The sequence below is a fragment of the Neomonachus schauinslandi genome, chromosome 2 (assembly GCF_002201575.2).
Source record: "Neomonachus schauinslandi chromosome 2, ASM220157v2, whole genome shotgun sequence".
In the NCBI taxonomy this organism is placed as follows: Eukaryota; Metazoa; Chordata; class Mammalia; order Carnivora; family Phocidae; genus Neomonachus; species Neomonachus schauinslandi.
The window spans coordinates 154,148,261-154,166,195 of NC_058404.1; the positions used below are offsets into that span (position 1 = coordinate 154,148,261).

General features: G+C 36.8%; 1 protein-coding gene across 10 annotated transcripts in view; it reads right to left on the reverse strand.

Moving 5' to 3' along the window:
* ADGRL3 (adhesion G protein-coupled receptor L3) overlaps nt 1–17,935 on the reverse strand; it is a 512,753-nt gene that overhangs the window by 143,947 nt on the left and 350,871 nt on the right. For 6 of the 10 annotated variants that reach the window (XM_044912937.1, XM_044912939.1, XM_044912935.1 and 3 more), the window contains 3 exons: nt 13,808–14,110; nt 11,591–11,694; nt 1,488–1,673 (listed from right to left, as the gene is read on the reverse strand). In XM_044912937.1, coding sequence (XP_044768872.1) covers nt 1,488–1,673; nt 11,591–11,694; nt 13,808–14,110 — 593 coding nt within the window. The remainder of the gene's footprint in view (nt 1–1,487; nt 1,674–11,590; nt 11,695–13,807; nt 14,111–17,935) is intronic. The other 4 variants (XM_044912942.1, XM_044912940.1, XM_044912941.1 and 1 more) reach the window with 1 other exon arrangement.

The following is a 17,935-nucleotide window of genomic DNA, read 5'->3' on the forward strand; positions in this document are numbered from 1 at the left end:
AACAATAGCTGGCGGCAATATTCGTTAATAGCATACAGTCAGCCTGGGTAATAACACATCAAAATCACAGCATGTCCAGATTACATAGGCAGCTGTGGATTACATTTTATCAGGGACTTGGTTGTGATTCTATCAGGGGCATAAGTGACAAAAATAACTCTTTTATGCTCAGCATGAAAAAAAACTTTAATAATAATTTATATCTACTAGATAAAACAATCTGTTTTCTGAGGATGAAATTGCAGGAAAAACCATATTTGCCAGATAGAATGTCAGGCCTTCCTGTATCAAACCATCATTATTTGAAAAATTTCTTCCATCTTGATCAGTGAGACTCTTAGTCTGATGAGACACAAAAAAACTTAACATATAAAAGACCACTCTCAAAAGTCATTTTTCATTCTAAAGGGGAATGTTCATTTAGTGAATTCCCTAGACGACTTTAGTCTGTTACTGCCAAATTCTTGCTTTTTTTTAAGGAGGAGGACTATCACGACATCCAAGGCCCTAAAATCCAGTTTCAGTAACTGATCACTTCTACTACACAAATACCTTTCGGGGAACACACGTAGCAATCCTAGTATCTTTTCATTGGGGAGTTAATTCGCCATGTGATTTTATAAGGAATAAATTATACTCCTTAAAAAGATGTAAAATATACTTTACATATTTATGTAAGTAAACTGCTTATATAGTGGATAGGTTACATACAATAAACATATAAAATGCTTATGTTTATATAAGTATATATTATATACTTACAAGTAGAAATAAGAATATAAAAAATGTATCTTCTCTGAAATTTAAAAAATGAATTATTTTCAATATTTACAATTCAAATTTGCTGAAATACAATTAAACGTTCTAAAAGTGTTAACATAGTGAAGTAAAATCTGAGAAATTTAAATATCAAAAGGAAATATAAATTAAAACCTAATTACTTATCCAATGAGTTTTAAGTACATTAATCAGATTAAATTATTTCATTTTTAAACATCTTTAATGAATTGCTAATATGGTTTCTCATTGTGGCTATTTTCTAAACTTCTACTTATTGATTAGACATTTATTTATTATGATTATTTTGATATAAAAGTATGAAAGAAAAAAAAACAAAATAAATCACATTTACTCATATTGACCTTGCCAGAATTTAGCATTCAAAACAGTAAACACCAAAGAAAATAGAATTGTAAATTCAAAATGTATAAAGAGAGATTATCACTTATTGTGTCTTTAGATTAGAGGCCAAATAGGGTCACCATTATAATAAAAGAGTGAAGTAGATTGAATATAACTAGTGATGCTCTTTAGAATGATCTGATTTTATAGAAAGAGAAAAATTAACCAGAGCAGTCTCACTGATTTTACTATAGCTTTTAAGATATATATATATCTCTTTGAAAAATTATATATATATATATATATATATATATATATATATATATATTTATATATATATATATATATCTAAGCAAAGTCCTTACCTTGTTCAAACTCCGTGCAGCACTATCTTTTCCACCTGGGGTCAAGTTCCGGAGTTGTACATCTAGGAGGCCTACCAGCTGGTCCATGGCGCGGACTGAGTAGGTGATGTCTCCGGCATTCAGATGATTTCTTGTTTGTTCAGCCAGCTCTCTAGCAATGTTGGCAGCTGTCTCTCCAGATTTCAACTGCAATTTCGAACACAGAATAAAAAGGAAAGAGATCTTCAATAAGTGACTTTATTGGTCTCTGAGTGAACAATTGTTTTTTGCATATGAATTATAATCATCAAGCCAAGAAATAGTTTTTAAACTCCCTCTTCACCTGGAATATATGCCCTGAGTTTTCCTGTTAATCCTTTTTTTTTTCTGCAATACCTAACTTGAAATTTATATCTTTAGGAAGCACCCCCCTGAGGAATCTTACTTCTAAAAACTGTTCTCACCTTAATTATCCATGTGAGTGGTCAAATCTAAGGTTTGCCTTTTGATTTTCTCTGTGGGTTTTTAAATCTGATGTCGGTAACTTTGTGTTATGACTCCCCAACCATATTCTAAGTTCTCAGAGGCAAGCACAAATTTTCCATTATGCCTAATTTAGTACTTAGTACACAAAGGCTACTGACTGGCTGCTAAGATCTGTGAAAATTTTATCTCAAATACAATCCCTGCTTTTCAAAGGGTCTTCATTTTCTTATTAACCAAGTAAGAGATTTTGATCCCAATGCACTAGGTAGCAAATTATTGCTGTTTCTAGCATCTTCCTTTTTGGAAGCTATATATATGGTGACTTTTCAAGTGTATTCTATAAGAATATATCAAATTATCAACACTCCAAGGATGTTAAAAAAGAGACTAATACCCCGTGCTCATGTGAATAAATCTGGTAGTTTTGGGTATTAAGAAGATAGGGATAGGGCGCCTGGGTGGCTCAGTTGGTTAAGCGACTGCCTTCAGCTCAGGTCATGATCCCGGGGTCCTGGGATCGAGTCCCGCATCGGGCTCCCTGCTCTGCGGGGAGCCTGCTTCTCCCTCTCCCACTCCCCCTGCTTGTGTTCCCTCTCTCGCTGTGTCTCTCTCTGTCAAATAAATAAATAAAATCTTTAAAAAAAAAAAAAAGAAGATAGGGATATTTTACGCTGTAACAACTTAAATACATAATAGTGTCATGTTTACTAAACTTTTTTTTTCCTTCCTTTTTTTTTTTCAGCAGTCCAATATAAAATTTAGGGTTAGGGATGCCTGGGTGGCTCAGTTGGTTAAGCTTCTGCCTTCGGCTCAGGTTATGGTCCCGGGGTCCTGGGATCCAATCCCACATCGGGCTCCTTGCTCCAAGGGGAGCCTGCTTCTCCCTCTGACTGTCACTCCTCCTGCTTGTGCACTCTTTTCCTCTCTCTCTCTTTCTCTGACAAGTAAATAAATAAAATCTTAAAAAAATAAAAAATAATTAAATTTAGGGTCACACAGAGAAAAGTCCTCTCTGTAAGGCTATCTTCCTAGGAGGTATTCAGACAGCTCTAAGGAGTATGACTAAGATTCTTAGTCACATAGGTTATCATAAGTATCTTCTAAGGGATGCTTAATAAATGTTTGTAGCAGGATCGAATGCTGAAGAAACAAATACATAAATTAGAGCTATTGGAACAGCTAAATCATTAATAATCTCATCCTCAAATATATAGAAAAATCCAAATTAAATGCAAAAAACGTGTAGTAACAAAATGTTGGCAGGGATTTGTGGAAATGTCTATCACCCTCAGAAATTACTACTAGGCATATATACTTGTATAGCTCCCAAGTAGAACAAATTACCAGTGTCCATTAAATTTTGAAAACTATATAACTGAGTGATTTCTCTTATCAATTTCAGCCATAAGATATAAAATAATCCCACAGATGTAAAAAAGAAATGTTCAAAAATGTTCATTCTAGCTTGTTTATAACAGAAAACAAAATGGATTATGACCTGCAGAAAACTGCTCATGTATATAAATATCATAGGATACTGTACAACAGCTTAAAAGTATAAAGGAGATCAATATCGTTAACATCAATTTTCAACATGCTCTGTTGAGTTAAAATAAATGCAAGTATAAAAATTATTTATCTCTGTCGGTTAAGTGGCTGCTTTTGGCTCAGGTCATATCCCGGAGTCCTGGGATCGAGTCCCACACTGGGCTCCTTGCTCAGCAGGGAGCCTGCTTCTCCTTCTCCCCATCCCCTGCTCATGCTCTCTCTCTCTCTGATAAATAAATAAAATCTTTAAATAAATTATTTATATCTGCTAATATCTATTAGCATGGTATTCATGAAATAAAAATGCAAAACAATAGTAGCATATAAACATGTTATCTGTGAAAAAGAAATACAATACATACAGCATGATATTTTTACATTTATTTTATATATATTTAAGCACATAGAACAAAATCTGAAAGATGGGAATCATAGGAAAAATCTTTTCTATAATATTTAAATTTTACAAGAAGAATATGTTATTTACTATATAATCAGTACTTTTTAGAAATCCTTAAAACTAGAAAATATCCGCACTAACTTTAACAAATTTGTAAAATATGGTCAAGGACTACATACCTAAAATACCTATAAAGCCAAATGGAATACATTATAGAGTTCAAGGAAAAGTACATAACACATTCAATGTAGATCAAAGTAGCATTCATGGCCCACTGATGGGTCACGAAAGTACTTTTTTTTTTTAAAGATTTTATTTATTTATTTGACAGAGACAGAGACAGCTAGAGCAGGAACACAAGCAGGGGGAGTGGGGGAGGGAGAAGCAGGCTTCCCGCTGAGCAGGGAGCCTGATGTGGGGCTCGATCCCAGGACTCTGGGAACATGACCTGAGCCGAAGGCAGACGCTTAACGACTGAGCCACCCAGGCGCCCATGAAAGTACTTTTAAGTGGTCACCAAGTAACATAAATGTGATAATAATTCATACATTTTAATTTTACATACAATTTAAGGCTGCTTACTGGTAATCTAGTAATCAATGAATGATTTATAAAATTTGGTATTCATTAATTCAATTAGTGAGATGCTAGTATTCGCTAAGTATTCAAATTCAGTATTCCATTTAGTAAGTCTAAACACATGATAGAAGTGCTTGGTAACTTTGAAAAACTCTTCCTGTGTATATGAATATCCAGTAGCTGGAATTCCTGTAATTGTCCAAGGAAATGTTCTTTTAATCAATGCATGATTTTAATGTGATGGCATTTGTTGTAGTTTCCATCTATGCTATTCTTATAAAAATGAATATATTTGTAGAACTTTATAGTTTTACTTTGTTAATCATTGTATTGTATAATTGTTCTATAACCTTTGTTGTTGTTATATTGTTTTCTTCTATGCCTTTATTACCACATATTATTTTTTCTTTCTTTTTTTTTAAGATTTTATTTATTTATTTGATAGAGAGAAAGCAAGAAAGCACAAGCAGAGGGAGCAGCAGAGGGAGAGGGAGAAGCAGGCTCCCTGTTCAGCAGGAGCCCAATGGATGCGGGGCTTGATAGCAGGACCCTGGGATCATGATCTGAGCCCAAAGCAGATGCTTAACTAACTGAACCACCCGGGTGCCCCCACATATTATTTTTTCTATGAGAAATGTCAGGGCAGAGGAAGACCTCTTTTGATTTACTTGTTGAAAAAAATTTGAAAAAAGTTTGAGATCTACTGAACTTTCCTTATTTCCTTTCTTTGAAACTAAGGAGGCAAGTACTGACTTTGATGAATCTATCAGGGAATATTATGAAAAGCAAAATTGTTTCTCAAACAGAGAAAAAATAAGAATTGATAACAACTGGTATTTTCATACTGTTATTTCATTTCTCTTTTTTTTCTGTGTAGATGTATAAGCATAGTTTTCAAATTTGTTATTATAGTATTAGGGTGGGACATGAAAAGGTGGAAAGAAGGCCTATGTAGTTTCCTTACATAAAAATTTAAGCTTTTTGTTTATGTACAGTCATCAAAAAGTTAAAAATGTAGATGACTAAAAAGTCAAAATATAACTGTTCTCAACATAAAAGATGATGGTGTTCACTAAGTGTCAATAGCAGATAATCTAGTGTGGTAAAACAGTGAATCAAATACGAAAATCACTGGTGGATTCTCTTAAAATAGTAGCTGTATTTTAGCATTCAAAAAGTGTTTATTTATGAAGAATAAATCTAATTATGTCCACCAAAGAACTCTGAAACTCAATATTCACCGAAAAGAAAGTTGTAAGGTAAAGAAAAAAAACCCACTGAAGTACAATTAAGTTATAGAAATGTTTATAATAAAAATGTGGAAAGCATGTTTTTAAAGTAAAATAAAAATTGATCCTGATCCTCTTAAAACTTAAGAAATCATAGTAAAAATCTTCCATTCATTCAACAATCATTTGGACACTCGTCATTTCCTGAGGAAATAAAAATGATTGTTATATAGCTCTTATACTCACAAACCTTACATTCTACCTGTTAGGATGGCGGTGGGGGTAGGGCATAAAGACAGGTAATAATAATGCAACAGTGCAATTTTAATTACAGAAATGTATATGAGGTATTATGGGAATATAGTAGAGGGGTAATGAACAGGCTAGAAATAGGGTGGGAAGGCAAGAGAAATTAACAACTAGAATAACTGTGATTTGGGAAGACAGGGTACTGTAGGTACAATGGAAAGAAAAAATACACTTTTCTACCTTCAGAATTCAAAATTGATACCTACATAGTATACATTGTGTATGCATATGTGGTAAATATATATTGTATCTTACTTTAAAAAATAGGATGACTGTCTATAAGTTTAACAATTATTCAGTCTATATGTTAATTGTTCTTTAATTAATGCATGAATTTCTTTTTTTTAAAGATTTTATTTATTCATTTGAGAGAGAGAGAAAGAGCACAAGCAGGGGGAAGGGCGGAGGGAGAGGGAGAAGCAGGCTCCCCACTGAACAGGAAGCCCGATGCCACTTGGAGCTCAATCCCAGGACCCTGGGATCATGACCTGAGCTGAAGGCAGAAGCTTAACCAACTGAGCCACCCAGGCGCCCCTAACACGTGAATTTCTAATAGCACTGGGCTAAAGTCTGAGGCTACAATACTGAATAAAATGGTTCCCAATAAAAAGGAGCGTACAGGGGCGCCTGGGTGGCTCAGTCATTAAGCATCTGCCTTCAGCTCAGGTCATGATCCCAGGGTTCTGGGATCAAGCCCCACATTGGGCTCCCTGCTCAGCGGGGAGCCTGCTTCTCCCTCTCCCACTCCCCCTGCTTGTGTTCCCTCTATTACTGTGTCTCTCTTTGTCAAATAAATAAATAAAATATTTTTTAAAAAAAAGGAGCTTACATACTAGCAATGGAAAGGGTTTTTAATAAATTAACTAAAGAATTATTTAATTTTAATTTTGTTGAGTGCAATACAGAACACAAGTTTAAGGGCATTTTACCCTAGTGTCTGTAGTTAGGAAATAATTTAGGAAGTGTTTTTCTAGAGAATAATGTTGAATGTGAGATGGAATGGGAAGGGAATTGGGTTGGGAGGTAGGGGAGGGCCTCTAGGCAGAGAGGACACTTTAGGAGGGAGGGACATGGGTCCTAGGGGAACTGAACAAAGGGGGCTCTAAGTGGGATTTAGGCCGCTGGAGAAGTGAGCAAGGGGCAGATTAAGTGGTCCCCTTCAGAAGTCATGATGAAGATTTGGGAAACTGCGCTAAGAGCGAGGGAAGGTACTAACGTGTCTAAACAGGAGTGGTCTAATCAGAGTTGTATTTGAAATCAAATCAGTCAGAATGGATTAGAGGGTTCTGGAGTGGATGAAAGGGACCTTGCTAAGAGCTCCAGCAGCAGAAGCTGTGTTGGATTAGGGTAGCAGTGGTGAAAAGTGGCCTGATTTGGGAGAGATTTATAAGTACACCAATAGGCCCACTATACCATTGGCTGTGGGAGGGGAAGGAAAGGGAGGAACTCCAAGGTGGTGTCATTAACTGGATTCTCCAACAGCCATTGTGACCTTAACATTCATAGCTCAAATTTTGCCTTTCCAGACTAGGCTTTCACTGACCATATTCTTTCCATTTCACTACAATTCTGGATCTTCACATCTTTAGAAAATTCAGGAAGAACTCTACTTATCTCAAAATCTGTCAGTAGCTTGTGAACAAACAAAGGACAAGACTCTTCAGTTTGCTAGAAATAGAAAGACTATTTTCCAGTGACAATTCAGGCATTTCTTTTCCATATAATAGTTGAACCAGGTAATGAAGTAGGAAGAATAACTCACTTCATATGCAAAGAAATATGGAAGCTATTCAAAACTGTAATTTCAAAGAATTTTAAATTGAAAAAGACTGGAGGAATTGTAAAGTGCAGTAAGCTCTTTAAAGGTATGCAACATAGAAAATATAAACTCCTTTTTGAAAATCTGAGTGTAATCTAGAGATCAAGCAAAAACCAGAGACTGTATTTTAGCAAGCAGTAATTAAGGTGAGAAAAAAGAATATTTTGCTACATAGGATTGAAGAGCCCAAGCTCTGAACTAAATTTGCTGGCTTTTCAAGAAGAAGACCAATCTATCTTTCTATCCATCCATTTATCTTTGAACCTGCCTTTCCTGCTATCCAACCATCCATCCATCCATCCAACCATCCATCCATCCACCCATCCATCTATGAAACTACCTACCAATTTTTCTCTCTTCCTGCTCCCTTCTCTATTGTTGCTGGGGTAAAGGCTCCTTTGTGTACAACTTTTGCCTTTTTCTTTCTGTACAAATTACGCTTTTTATTAAATCTCATCATTATGAAAGTATTCTGGCTAGTTTGTAATAAATTTCTTCATGAAACTCTGACTTTAGAGGCTTACATTTTCTCTAATAAAATATAATCCACTCTTTATCACCACACAAAATTTAATCTATAATTTCACCTGTATGTAAGTAGCCTGAATTCATTCGTGAATCAGAAGCCATCAATATTCTTTGCCTGTTTTCTTCCTCTCTCATGGTCTGACTGCAAGGATGCGGGTGGGGGACATCACTCACTTCTTAACAAACAAGAAAATATAGTTTGCTTCTTCAAACTAAAGTAAGCATCCTGATCCATTTATTTGTGTATACTTGTGTATACAGTGGTGCCAAACACACAGTGGGTGAACAGTATTATCAATAATGAAAAGAATGATCCTCCCCATGGTATAGATACAGAGACTGATCCAGAGGTGTTCTTTCCTTGAAAGCCCTCAACAATTCCCCAGAAACACTATAAAGTCATAAAGGAGGTGCCTCACATTCCAAGATGCTTTCACTCATTGAACTCTTAAGGAGGGGAAACTGAATACACTGTTTACAGAGAGTCACTCCCTCCTTTCTTTTCTCATCTATGCTTTCACAAGAGGTAAAAAGTGTTCCTTTATTTTAAAAGTTTGAAGTTCACAGGACAACAAAAGGGGGAAGAGAGAAGGAATGGATCATGAAAAATAGCTATTTTACTTTAATTTTTCAACACGACAAAAAAAATCCACTAGAAAAAGGGGGAATTTAAGAGCAGAGTAGAGGGGATGGGGAAGACTGGGGGGGGGGGGGGGGGGCAGTGCAAAGAGAAAGGAGAAGAGGGTGGGAAAGGGAGGAGGGATGAGAAGAGAAGTGCAAAGCTGAGAACTATGCTGGGTACTTTCCAATTCTTGGTTCAAGGCCACTTTCCATCCTCCTCCATCCTGCTCTCTGCCCTACAGGGTGAACTTAGGATGTTATTCAGAGCGCCCTTTTTCTCTGGCTTCCACTGACTTTGTCCAATGGGGAAGGTGGGCAAGTGAATGTAAGGAGGAGGGAAAGTGAGGTCAGGGTATTTATTCCCCTAGGTCTCTTTCTGAAAAGCTGCCTGAGGCTAGACTGAATCTCTGTCTGTTCTGTCCGTAGGTCAACTTTCCTCTCAAAGACATCTGCTTCCATTTTTTAGTCACTCCTTTGATACAGCAACCACTGGCCTGGGGTTGGGAACAGTTCCACCTCTGTTATAGCACTGCATTCCTGCTCATTCCCTCGCAGTTCACCTTTGCTCCGCCAATAACACTGTAAACAAACCCTATTCGAATGTTCCGTCTGTTTGTTGTTGGGACTCCGGTACTGACAGAGGAAATGAGCTAAGGTATGAATTCTGTGAAAGATGCTTTGGAGAGCAGGGAGATAATTTAGACAAATCACTCTGTGAATACTGCATACAAATTCTCTCTTGGAGGTTTACAATGTTAATATTTAAAAGTTTTGGAGTTTTGTGGTTAAGAAACCTATTCAACTATCATTTATATTCCATGAATAGCATAAAAATTTGGAGGTATAAGGGACACACCAGGTAAAAGGGTGGACAAAAGTAAAGAGAGACTAGGAAAGTAAGTATGATATAAAGGCAGTCAAAATCTGGGCACAGTTTAATCAGTGTTGTGGCTACGCATGACGTCTTGATAAAGGCAGACCCCCGCTAAAAACCCAGCTCCAACACTGACCTTGGGGTAGTTAAATAATCTGATTCAGGGTGCTCCAAAGCCTCCTGTTACACTTTTGAAGATTTTATAAACTTCTAAGAAATAAAGCTAAGGCATTATTATAAATTCCACTGCCTAAATGCTATAATCTTAATATAATTGTAATATTACATAATTTTACAGACTCTACAGTATTAAACAGAAAAGCTCTGGAATATGGAACGTATTCGTTATATTAAAAAAAAAAAAACACCCATCCATAAATCAAATGGGCAACAGCTGTCTGGTCTTTGCAAAGAATTATCTCTTTTGTCAAGATTAGGAGGTCTGCAGAGGAAAGAAAAGAATTAAGCATCATTATCAGTTAAAGTCACCCAGTAATTCCTGCAATGAAATAGTCTAACTATATTCAGGAATTATCATGAAAACACTCAGCTTTCTAGGTGAATTATTACTGAATTAATATTACCCCCTGGGCTAAGTATGTAGGGAGTATTTTTTAAAAGTTGCTAATGTAAGGAGATATGCTACTGATCTCTTAATCTGATCACATCCAGCAAGAGTTATTTGCCCTGGGGTCTGAGCTACATTGTAATAAAATCAAAGGACATAAAAACTGTGGCAGGAACAGTGCTGAAATTGGAGAAGCATCATTATGAATAGCAACAAGTATGGAGATGCATATGTAAGAGGGTAACTAGAGTCAATATAACCACTGTTCTTCCATGATTTAGGGTAAATAGATAGTTATGGCTCATCTGCTAAATGATCTACTGGGTAGATATTTATGGATTATTATACAGTATATTATTGAGGATCAGCCTGGTTAAAAACAAATAGAGAAAAGAGCAAATGGCACAGACAGGCTTTTAGTAAGGCCATCATTTGTAATATTTCTCAGGAAAAAATCTCTTTCAGAAATTCCTCAGCCTAGCTAATGTGCCATGGAAGGACTCTTCACTTTAGGAGTGCATAAATCCACACAAATTGCTATAATAAGGATTCATCCCATAGCCCTTTTGGCATAAATGCACATCTGGTCTCTGTTTGTAATGAAATCAATTCAAAGCCCCACAGTGCATTAATAATAAAAATGTTCAACATATTGCAACTAAACAAGCCCTGAAAATTTGAGTCTGCAAGATTCTGTCACACATATGTATACTTTTAACACTGATAAATGATTAGGTTACAGAACATTTATCAAATAGCTTAAAATTCCAAAGGTAGACTTTTTTTGGTAATTATTATTTCCACAGGAAAACCCATATGCATGTATGCTAGAAGCTTTTGCTTGCTTGATTTATATATAATGCCTCTTGGACTTCTATATCTGGAGTTCACAATATCATAAAAATTTTATTAATAATAAAATTATTACAAGCAATAGTGCCTGGCTTAGAGGAAGCTCACAGATTTGCCCTTTAAAAACAACAAAATTGTAGATTAGCACACAGCGTTATCAAAGGTTGTCACTAAATCTTAAAGAGAATTAAAATGTGAGAGTATTTCCACATTAATTAAAAAAAATCTTAACTATTTTGTTTGCAAGAGTTATAATCAACAACAGAAGATCTAGGTTTGGGAAAACCTCCCTGGTCAGTCACACGATTTACCTTTTGTGTTATATGGTTGACCCAAGGAGAAGAACAATTGCTAAGATCCGGTCCTTGGGGATCCCAGATTCCATCAGGAGCCAGACAGAGATAAGTTGATACTCCTAAAATAATGAGAAAAAATGGCTCTGCTTTAAATATTCAAACCATCTTGCTTACAAAAACTTCCTGTGTTATGTTCAAATATGAACAAAGGCAAAACTGAGATCATTAAACTAAGATAATGTTTGTTAAAACACCACACACAGCGCCTGACAAACAACTGACATTGGAGAAATGCAACAGGACAAACGAAATCATTCAATATTTTTAAAGCACTTGTTGGCAACTACACCAGATCCAGGAAACAATTTCATAAATTAGAGTGATGTGGTACCTGCCTCTATGGGGCTGATTGTGTGAGTTTTCAGAATCAAGGCAGCAGCTGAGTCTTAAAGGAATCAGTCTGCAGGTTTTTCGGGAAAACAAGGTAGGAAAGGGCATTCCAGGTGCAGAAAAAAATATGTCGTCCTTGGGAAACTTCAAATGTTTTAAATTGAGGTCTACTCTATAGGGGAGTTGTGTTTAATGGACTTGGAAAGGCAAGCAAAGTCAGATCATAAACTCCCTTGTCTGCCACCTGTGGGTGCTGGAAAATCAATGAACATTAAGCAGAGGAGAGAAATGAGCTGATTAAGGTTTTAGAAAGATAACTGTGGCAGCAGCATGGAGGGTGAATCTGAGCAGGGAGATGTGAAGGTTTGGGGGAAGCTATTACAATAATTCAAGTGACAGCCTGTGTGGGTCTGAACAGGACCACAGCAGAAGGGACAGAGAAAAGGTTAAAAATAAGATTGTAGCATAGGGACATTCACCTGGGAGGGCTCCAGAAGGTTTGGTTTCCTTTAAAGCTCTCTCCCAATTTTCACAGAACAATAATGACATACTTCTATAGTGCTGTGTAGTTTTCAAACTGCTTTCAAATAAAGTATTTCACTCACCTTCACAACAAACATCTGAAATGTTCGGGGGCGGGGGGGGATGTTATTATTTCTCTTTCAGAAATAAAGGAACTGAGGCCCAGAACGAAGGGGACAGTGCTAAGAGACAAGGTTTCAAACTGTTGGAACCAAAAGGATTTCAGTACCACAGAAAACTTTAGAACTAAACATTGCACCCTTTCATAAAGGGAAGAAAGATTTCAGAATATTTTTAAACACTTTGCTGAAAAAAGAAATTTAATGTGCACTTTCATAAAAGCCAATATTCTTTTTGGTCTTTCTACCACTTCACAAACTATAGGATTCAGAATGATATATCCACGTTGGAACTGTTCTAAGACAAACCCGTTTAAAGTAGCCAAATCAATAACACCCAAAGACATAGTCCTGATTGCTTGTATCGTACATCTATCGTACATTTACTTTATTTACATATTTTATGGAATAAGGCAAATTTTATTTAGTGTATCAAATATTAGTTTTATGAAGAGCAATGTATGTCATAATAAGAAAACCAGGCTATTTCTGGCATAAAAATTGTAAATAATAATATGGTTACTACTTGGGGATATTATGGATCACATCAGTAAAAAACGAGCGGGAGAGAGGGAAGAACTGTTTAGCTCTGAACTATCTCCTAGAGAAAACAACGGCTCTTGCTCTCTCTAGGGGGTGTTGAGGGATGGGAGACTGGCTCCTGACTCTGTGAAGAACCTCTGGCTATTAAAGGACAGCTACACTGACTTATCAAAAGGATGGTCAAACTTGATATTTTGTGAAGTTTTAGGTCGTTTCAATGATCATCTTCTAATGGAGAAGTCCACCACCTCCTTTTCTGTTCTCAACATTTGACAGTTGGTGAAAAGCATGAGAACTAGCTCCCAGCAATCCAGTGATTCGCTTGGGGCTGCCGCAGAGACGGGCTGGCTTTCCAGAGCAGCCGGGACATCCACAGCCTAAAGGTAACTTCCCCCACAGCCCTCACACCAAGGACAAAAAAACCACTGGCCTCACGTGGATACGCACCAAATCCTCACTGGTGACTTCTCCACAATGTATTTTCAAACTCCAACAATACACTGCTTTAAATTGCAATTCAGCTGAGTTCAGAATTCAATCAAGCAAAGTCACAAAAATATGCAGTAACGAACAAGCAAAAGACTAAAGGAAAAAATTGCAAGAAAAGCAAGCTAACCTAACAAAAGACCTTTAGCTTCGCTCTGCAGAACATACTTACCGATTGTTCCCACAGGGCACGGCTGCTTGGCCATCTGTCCTTGACGGGTCTTAAACCACATGATTTCTCGGGCTTCCACAGCTTCACAGCTCTCCTCCAGAGCTGGGATTTGGGATGATGCCGATGGCAGATGTGTGGTCATGTCATCAAGCACCTCCACAGCTGGAGACGGGGTGCTGGTGCTCCGGTTTCGTCTTCCTGACACTGATGGGGTGGTACTCCTTCCTGGGCTCCATGCTGTGGTCCGTAGGGTGGTGCTGGTGGTGGTGCTTCCCATGCCAAGAGGTCCTGTGGTAGAGATTTCTGAAATAAAATTCAAAAGAAAACACCTACGTTGCTTGCTCATCACCTCAAGGTGTCCTAATACTTTAGAAACCATTTTTATTTGGCAGTTCAAAGAGCCTTCAACATGGAAAAAAAACTAAGCCAGTACCAAAGTATCTGAATGCCACCTCAGTACCATGACAGCCATCTGACCCACGCCAAACATCAGCTTGTTCATGGTTCCACTCAACTCAAATCACAGAAAACAAAATTACAGCACAGCCCAACTCTTCAGTAAGCTTCATAATGCTTCAGGCCTTTTTAACCATTACAGGATTGATACTTAGAGCACTCACTTTAGAATTTTCAAACTTAGTAGAATGGGAGAGAGCTATTATAATAGTCTTTTCACATTAAGTATCACACGAATTTCTAAAGATAAAGCAATTAGGGGAGAGGGATCAGAGAAAAAAGGCATTAAAATTTAAAGTGCTCTCCAGCTAAAAAGCAAAGAACAATTCTCAGTATGGTCTCTTTAACATGAAGTAGCTTGATGATCTCCCTGATGCTCTTAGAACTGACCCATCTTAACAAAACTCTCAAACTTGACATTTACTAATGTAAAGTAGAAGTTGTTGCCGATTTAGTTGTCTCATAAATTATTATCTTTTTTTTTAAGATTTTATTTATTTATTTGAGAGAGAGAGAGATAGTGAGAGCAGGAACACAAGCAGGGGGAGTGGGAGAGGGAGAAGCAGGCTTCCTGCCAAGCAGGGAGCCTGACGTGGGATGCGATCCCAGGACCCTGGAATCATGACCTGAGCTGAAGGCAGACGCTTAATGACTGAGCCACCCAGGTACCCTCATAAATTATTTTCTAACTAGATTTCTTAAGATGGGGAAATGTATTCCAAATTCCAAATAAAACTGGTAAGGTTCCTTGACCAGATATAAATAGGTTATTAAGCCTAGAACATATCCAAAGGAATGTTCTAAGAATACCATGGAAATTATCACTGCAGAGAATCATCTTTCTGGGGAAAATATATTTATTTATTTATTTATTTTTAAAGATTTTATTTATTTATTTGAGACAGAGAGAATGAGAGAGAGAGAGCACATGAAAGGGGGGAGGGTCAGAGGGAGAAGCAGGCTCCCCGCCGAGCAGGGAGCCGGATGTGGGACTCGATCCAGGGACTCCAGGATCATGACCTGAGCCGAAGGCAGTCGCCTAACCAACTGAGCCACCCAGGCGCCGGGAAAATATATTTATATTTCCATCAAAGGAAGGCAAGAGTATGCCAGTCCTCCACATACAGACATTGCATTCCCAACTTAACCTCATTTACTGGCAATAATCCCAGGGGCCCTGTCTCTAGCCAGATTCCAAGTAGCTCGGGTTTATGGAACTCAGGGAGTCCTGGGCTGAGCCTCTAGGTGTTTGTCATTCATTGTCTGCTTTCTTTAACATGCCAATCAACTTGACTCTGCTGCCCTAGAAGAGGTGCCTCATCTATCACAGTGTAGTTGGTATGTATAAAGCTTCCAAAAACAAGATAGAGACGGCAGTAGGAAGGGGTATGGATTTTCTGCACATTTAATCACTGAACTTGTAGCATTTTCTGAAGTGATGTTATTTTTCTAGCTGTCTCCTTGCTTGTTCTGTTTCCTCTTCCTTTCTTCTAGGCTTTCCTTTCCTCTTGGATTCTCACTCTATGTGAATGTAATGTTCATAACTTCACTGAAACAAAGTTCATGAAGGAAGAAAGAGTATCTTTTTTCTCCCCTTCTTCCGTTGACACCACATCTCCCAAAGTCTCATTGATTCTGTCTCATTTCTCTATTTTTTCTCTCTTCCCAATCACCACCAGCCGCACTCCCCCACCATCAGCAGTGGACGAGTACGGCAGCCTTTTAACCTTTTTTGCCAGTGAAAGCAACACCAGAACAAAATGGCATTACTGGGATTTCAATATCACTGTATGCAAAATCAAAATTCAGAATTCAAAAAAATTGACACTAACGTTTAACACAACTCAGATATAAAATTTAGCAACATAAGTAAAACTGAATTCTTAAAATTTAAACAATAGAATTGATTCTAATATATATCATTTGCATTTGAATTTGTTGAAATGTCTCAAAAAGCAAAAACGCAATAAAGAAATATTAATAACTTGAAATTAAATATTATTTAATATTAAAATAATTGAAATAAGTTCATATTGAAATTACTCTTTTCTTATTAATTTTGTAATATTAAAGTTAAATATTAAAATGAAAAATTAAAATACTCTGATTTTGTTCTTATTGTTCTTATTAATATTAAGCATTAGCCTTAAAAACATGTCATTGCTGGGATACAAGCACCTTTTTTGTGCAAAGTTTTCTGGCTGATAGAAAAATTCTTCTCCACTTTTATACCACTTGATAGACTAGTATGGCAATAGTTAAAAGCTAACTCCAAGCATTTTCTCCAGCTCCTTCAATTTAAATAATGCCATCTCTCATTTGTAGCTGATTCAGAATTATATAGATACTGAAGAATGCTTTCTAAATGAATGCACTTTTCTTCATTTAGATGTTTTAATTAGCATATAATGCTCTGGGAGGGAAGAGACTTGTTTTGCAAACATTTTTGCTCTGATAAAACTGCATAATCCCACACGCAGTGAGAAGATTGACCGGCCTATTGTCTCAATCACACAAATCATACACAAGGAGCACTGACACACTGTCACAAGATGCTTGTTTGCTGTGACTCTGGCCTTGCCAATTTTGAATAGATTTGTCTTTTAGCATAGATTTAATATGTTTATCTTTGTGCTCTATAATGATCCAGATTTCAGATTTTTAAAGACTACAGTATCACACCAAATTGTATTTAACAATACCACCACATAATAAATCAATGTTCATTATTTTTCTCTAAAATTACCCTATTGAAACAATTCTCTACCTTTTGCCAGAGGCATCTTGTAGGGTAGAAATTGGAATATGTTACCCTCCAGATTAAAATCCCTTTAATCACTTCTGTCTGCCCTCTAAACAAACACTGGACTCCTTTTCTTTGTGCCTAAAGCCCTTCATGAGTTTATTTCTCTAGCTCATTTGTAATGCTTCTTCATCTTTCAGCTCTACTATTAAACCATACAAAATTACCAGTAATTTCCCAACTGTACCCTGTTCTTTCTGCCCCAGGGCTTTTGCACATGCTGCAGTGTTTCTGATCCCATTTCCACCTGGCTAATTTCTGTTTAGCCTTTGGGGATTGCTTGGATGCCATCTCCACCAAGGAATATTTTCAAATTTACCAAGATGAGGTTACATACTAATGTGTTTTGTTCAAGATTATTTCCTCAGCTTGTGTCTGACCTACAGTAAATTAGCTCTCAGTCAAGATAGATGAACATTAGGGGTAGGTCAAGGGAGCAGGGGAGGGTCCAGTTGTGAAATATCACAAAAAAAAGGAAAAAGATAAATAGAGGGAAATAGCAAATGGGGTAGTTAGGAGTTCTCATAGTTGATAGGCTAAAAAAATTATTTTATAAATGCATTTTACACTATCGTTAAGAAAACTACCAGATAAAACAGAGAGAAGCAGGGAGAACACAAAGTCTCCTTTTCCCCAAAATAATCCTATTGCAGAACATTCATATTTAAATTGATTGTGAAGCAATGAATGCTGATAAAAGATATTTTTTTTAAAGTTTGAATTGTTACATATTACATTGCAAGGACTTAGTTTAATACAGACATACTAATGTTAAGGATCAGAACTTATTTCTTTGGAATTATGCTGCAGAGAGGTGTCTACAAGCAGGGCCATTTCATTCCATTTGACTTTTAGCAGAATAAAAGTCA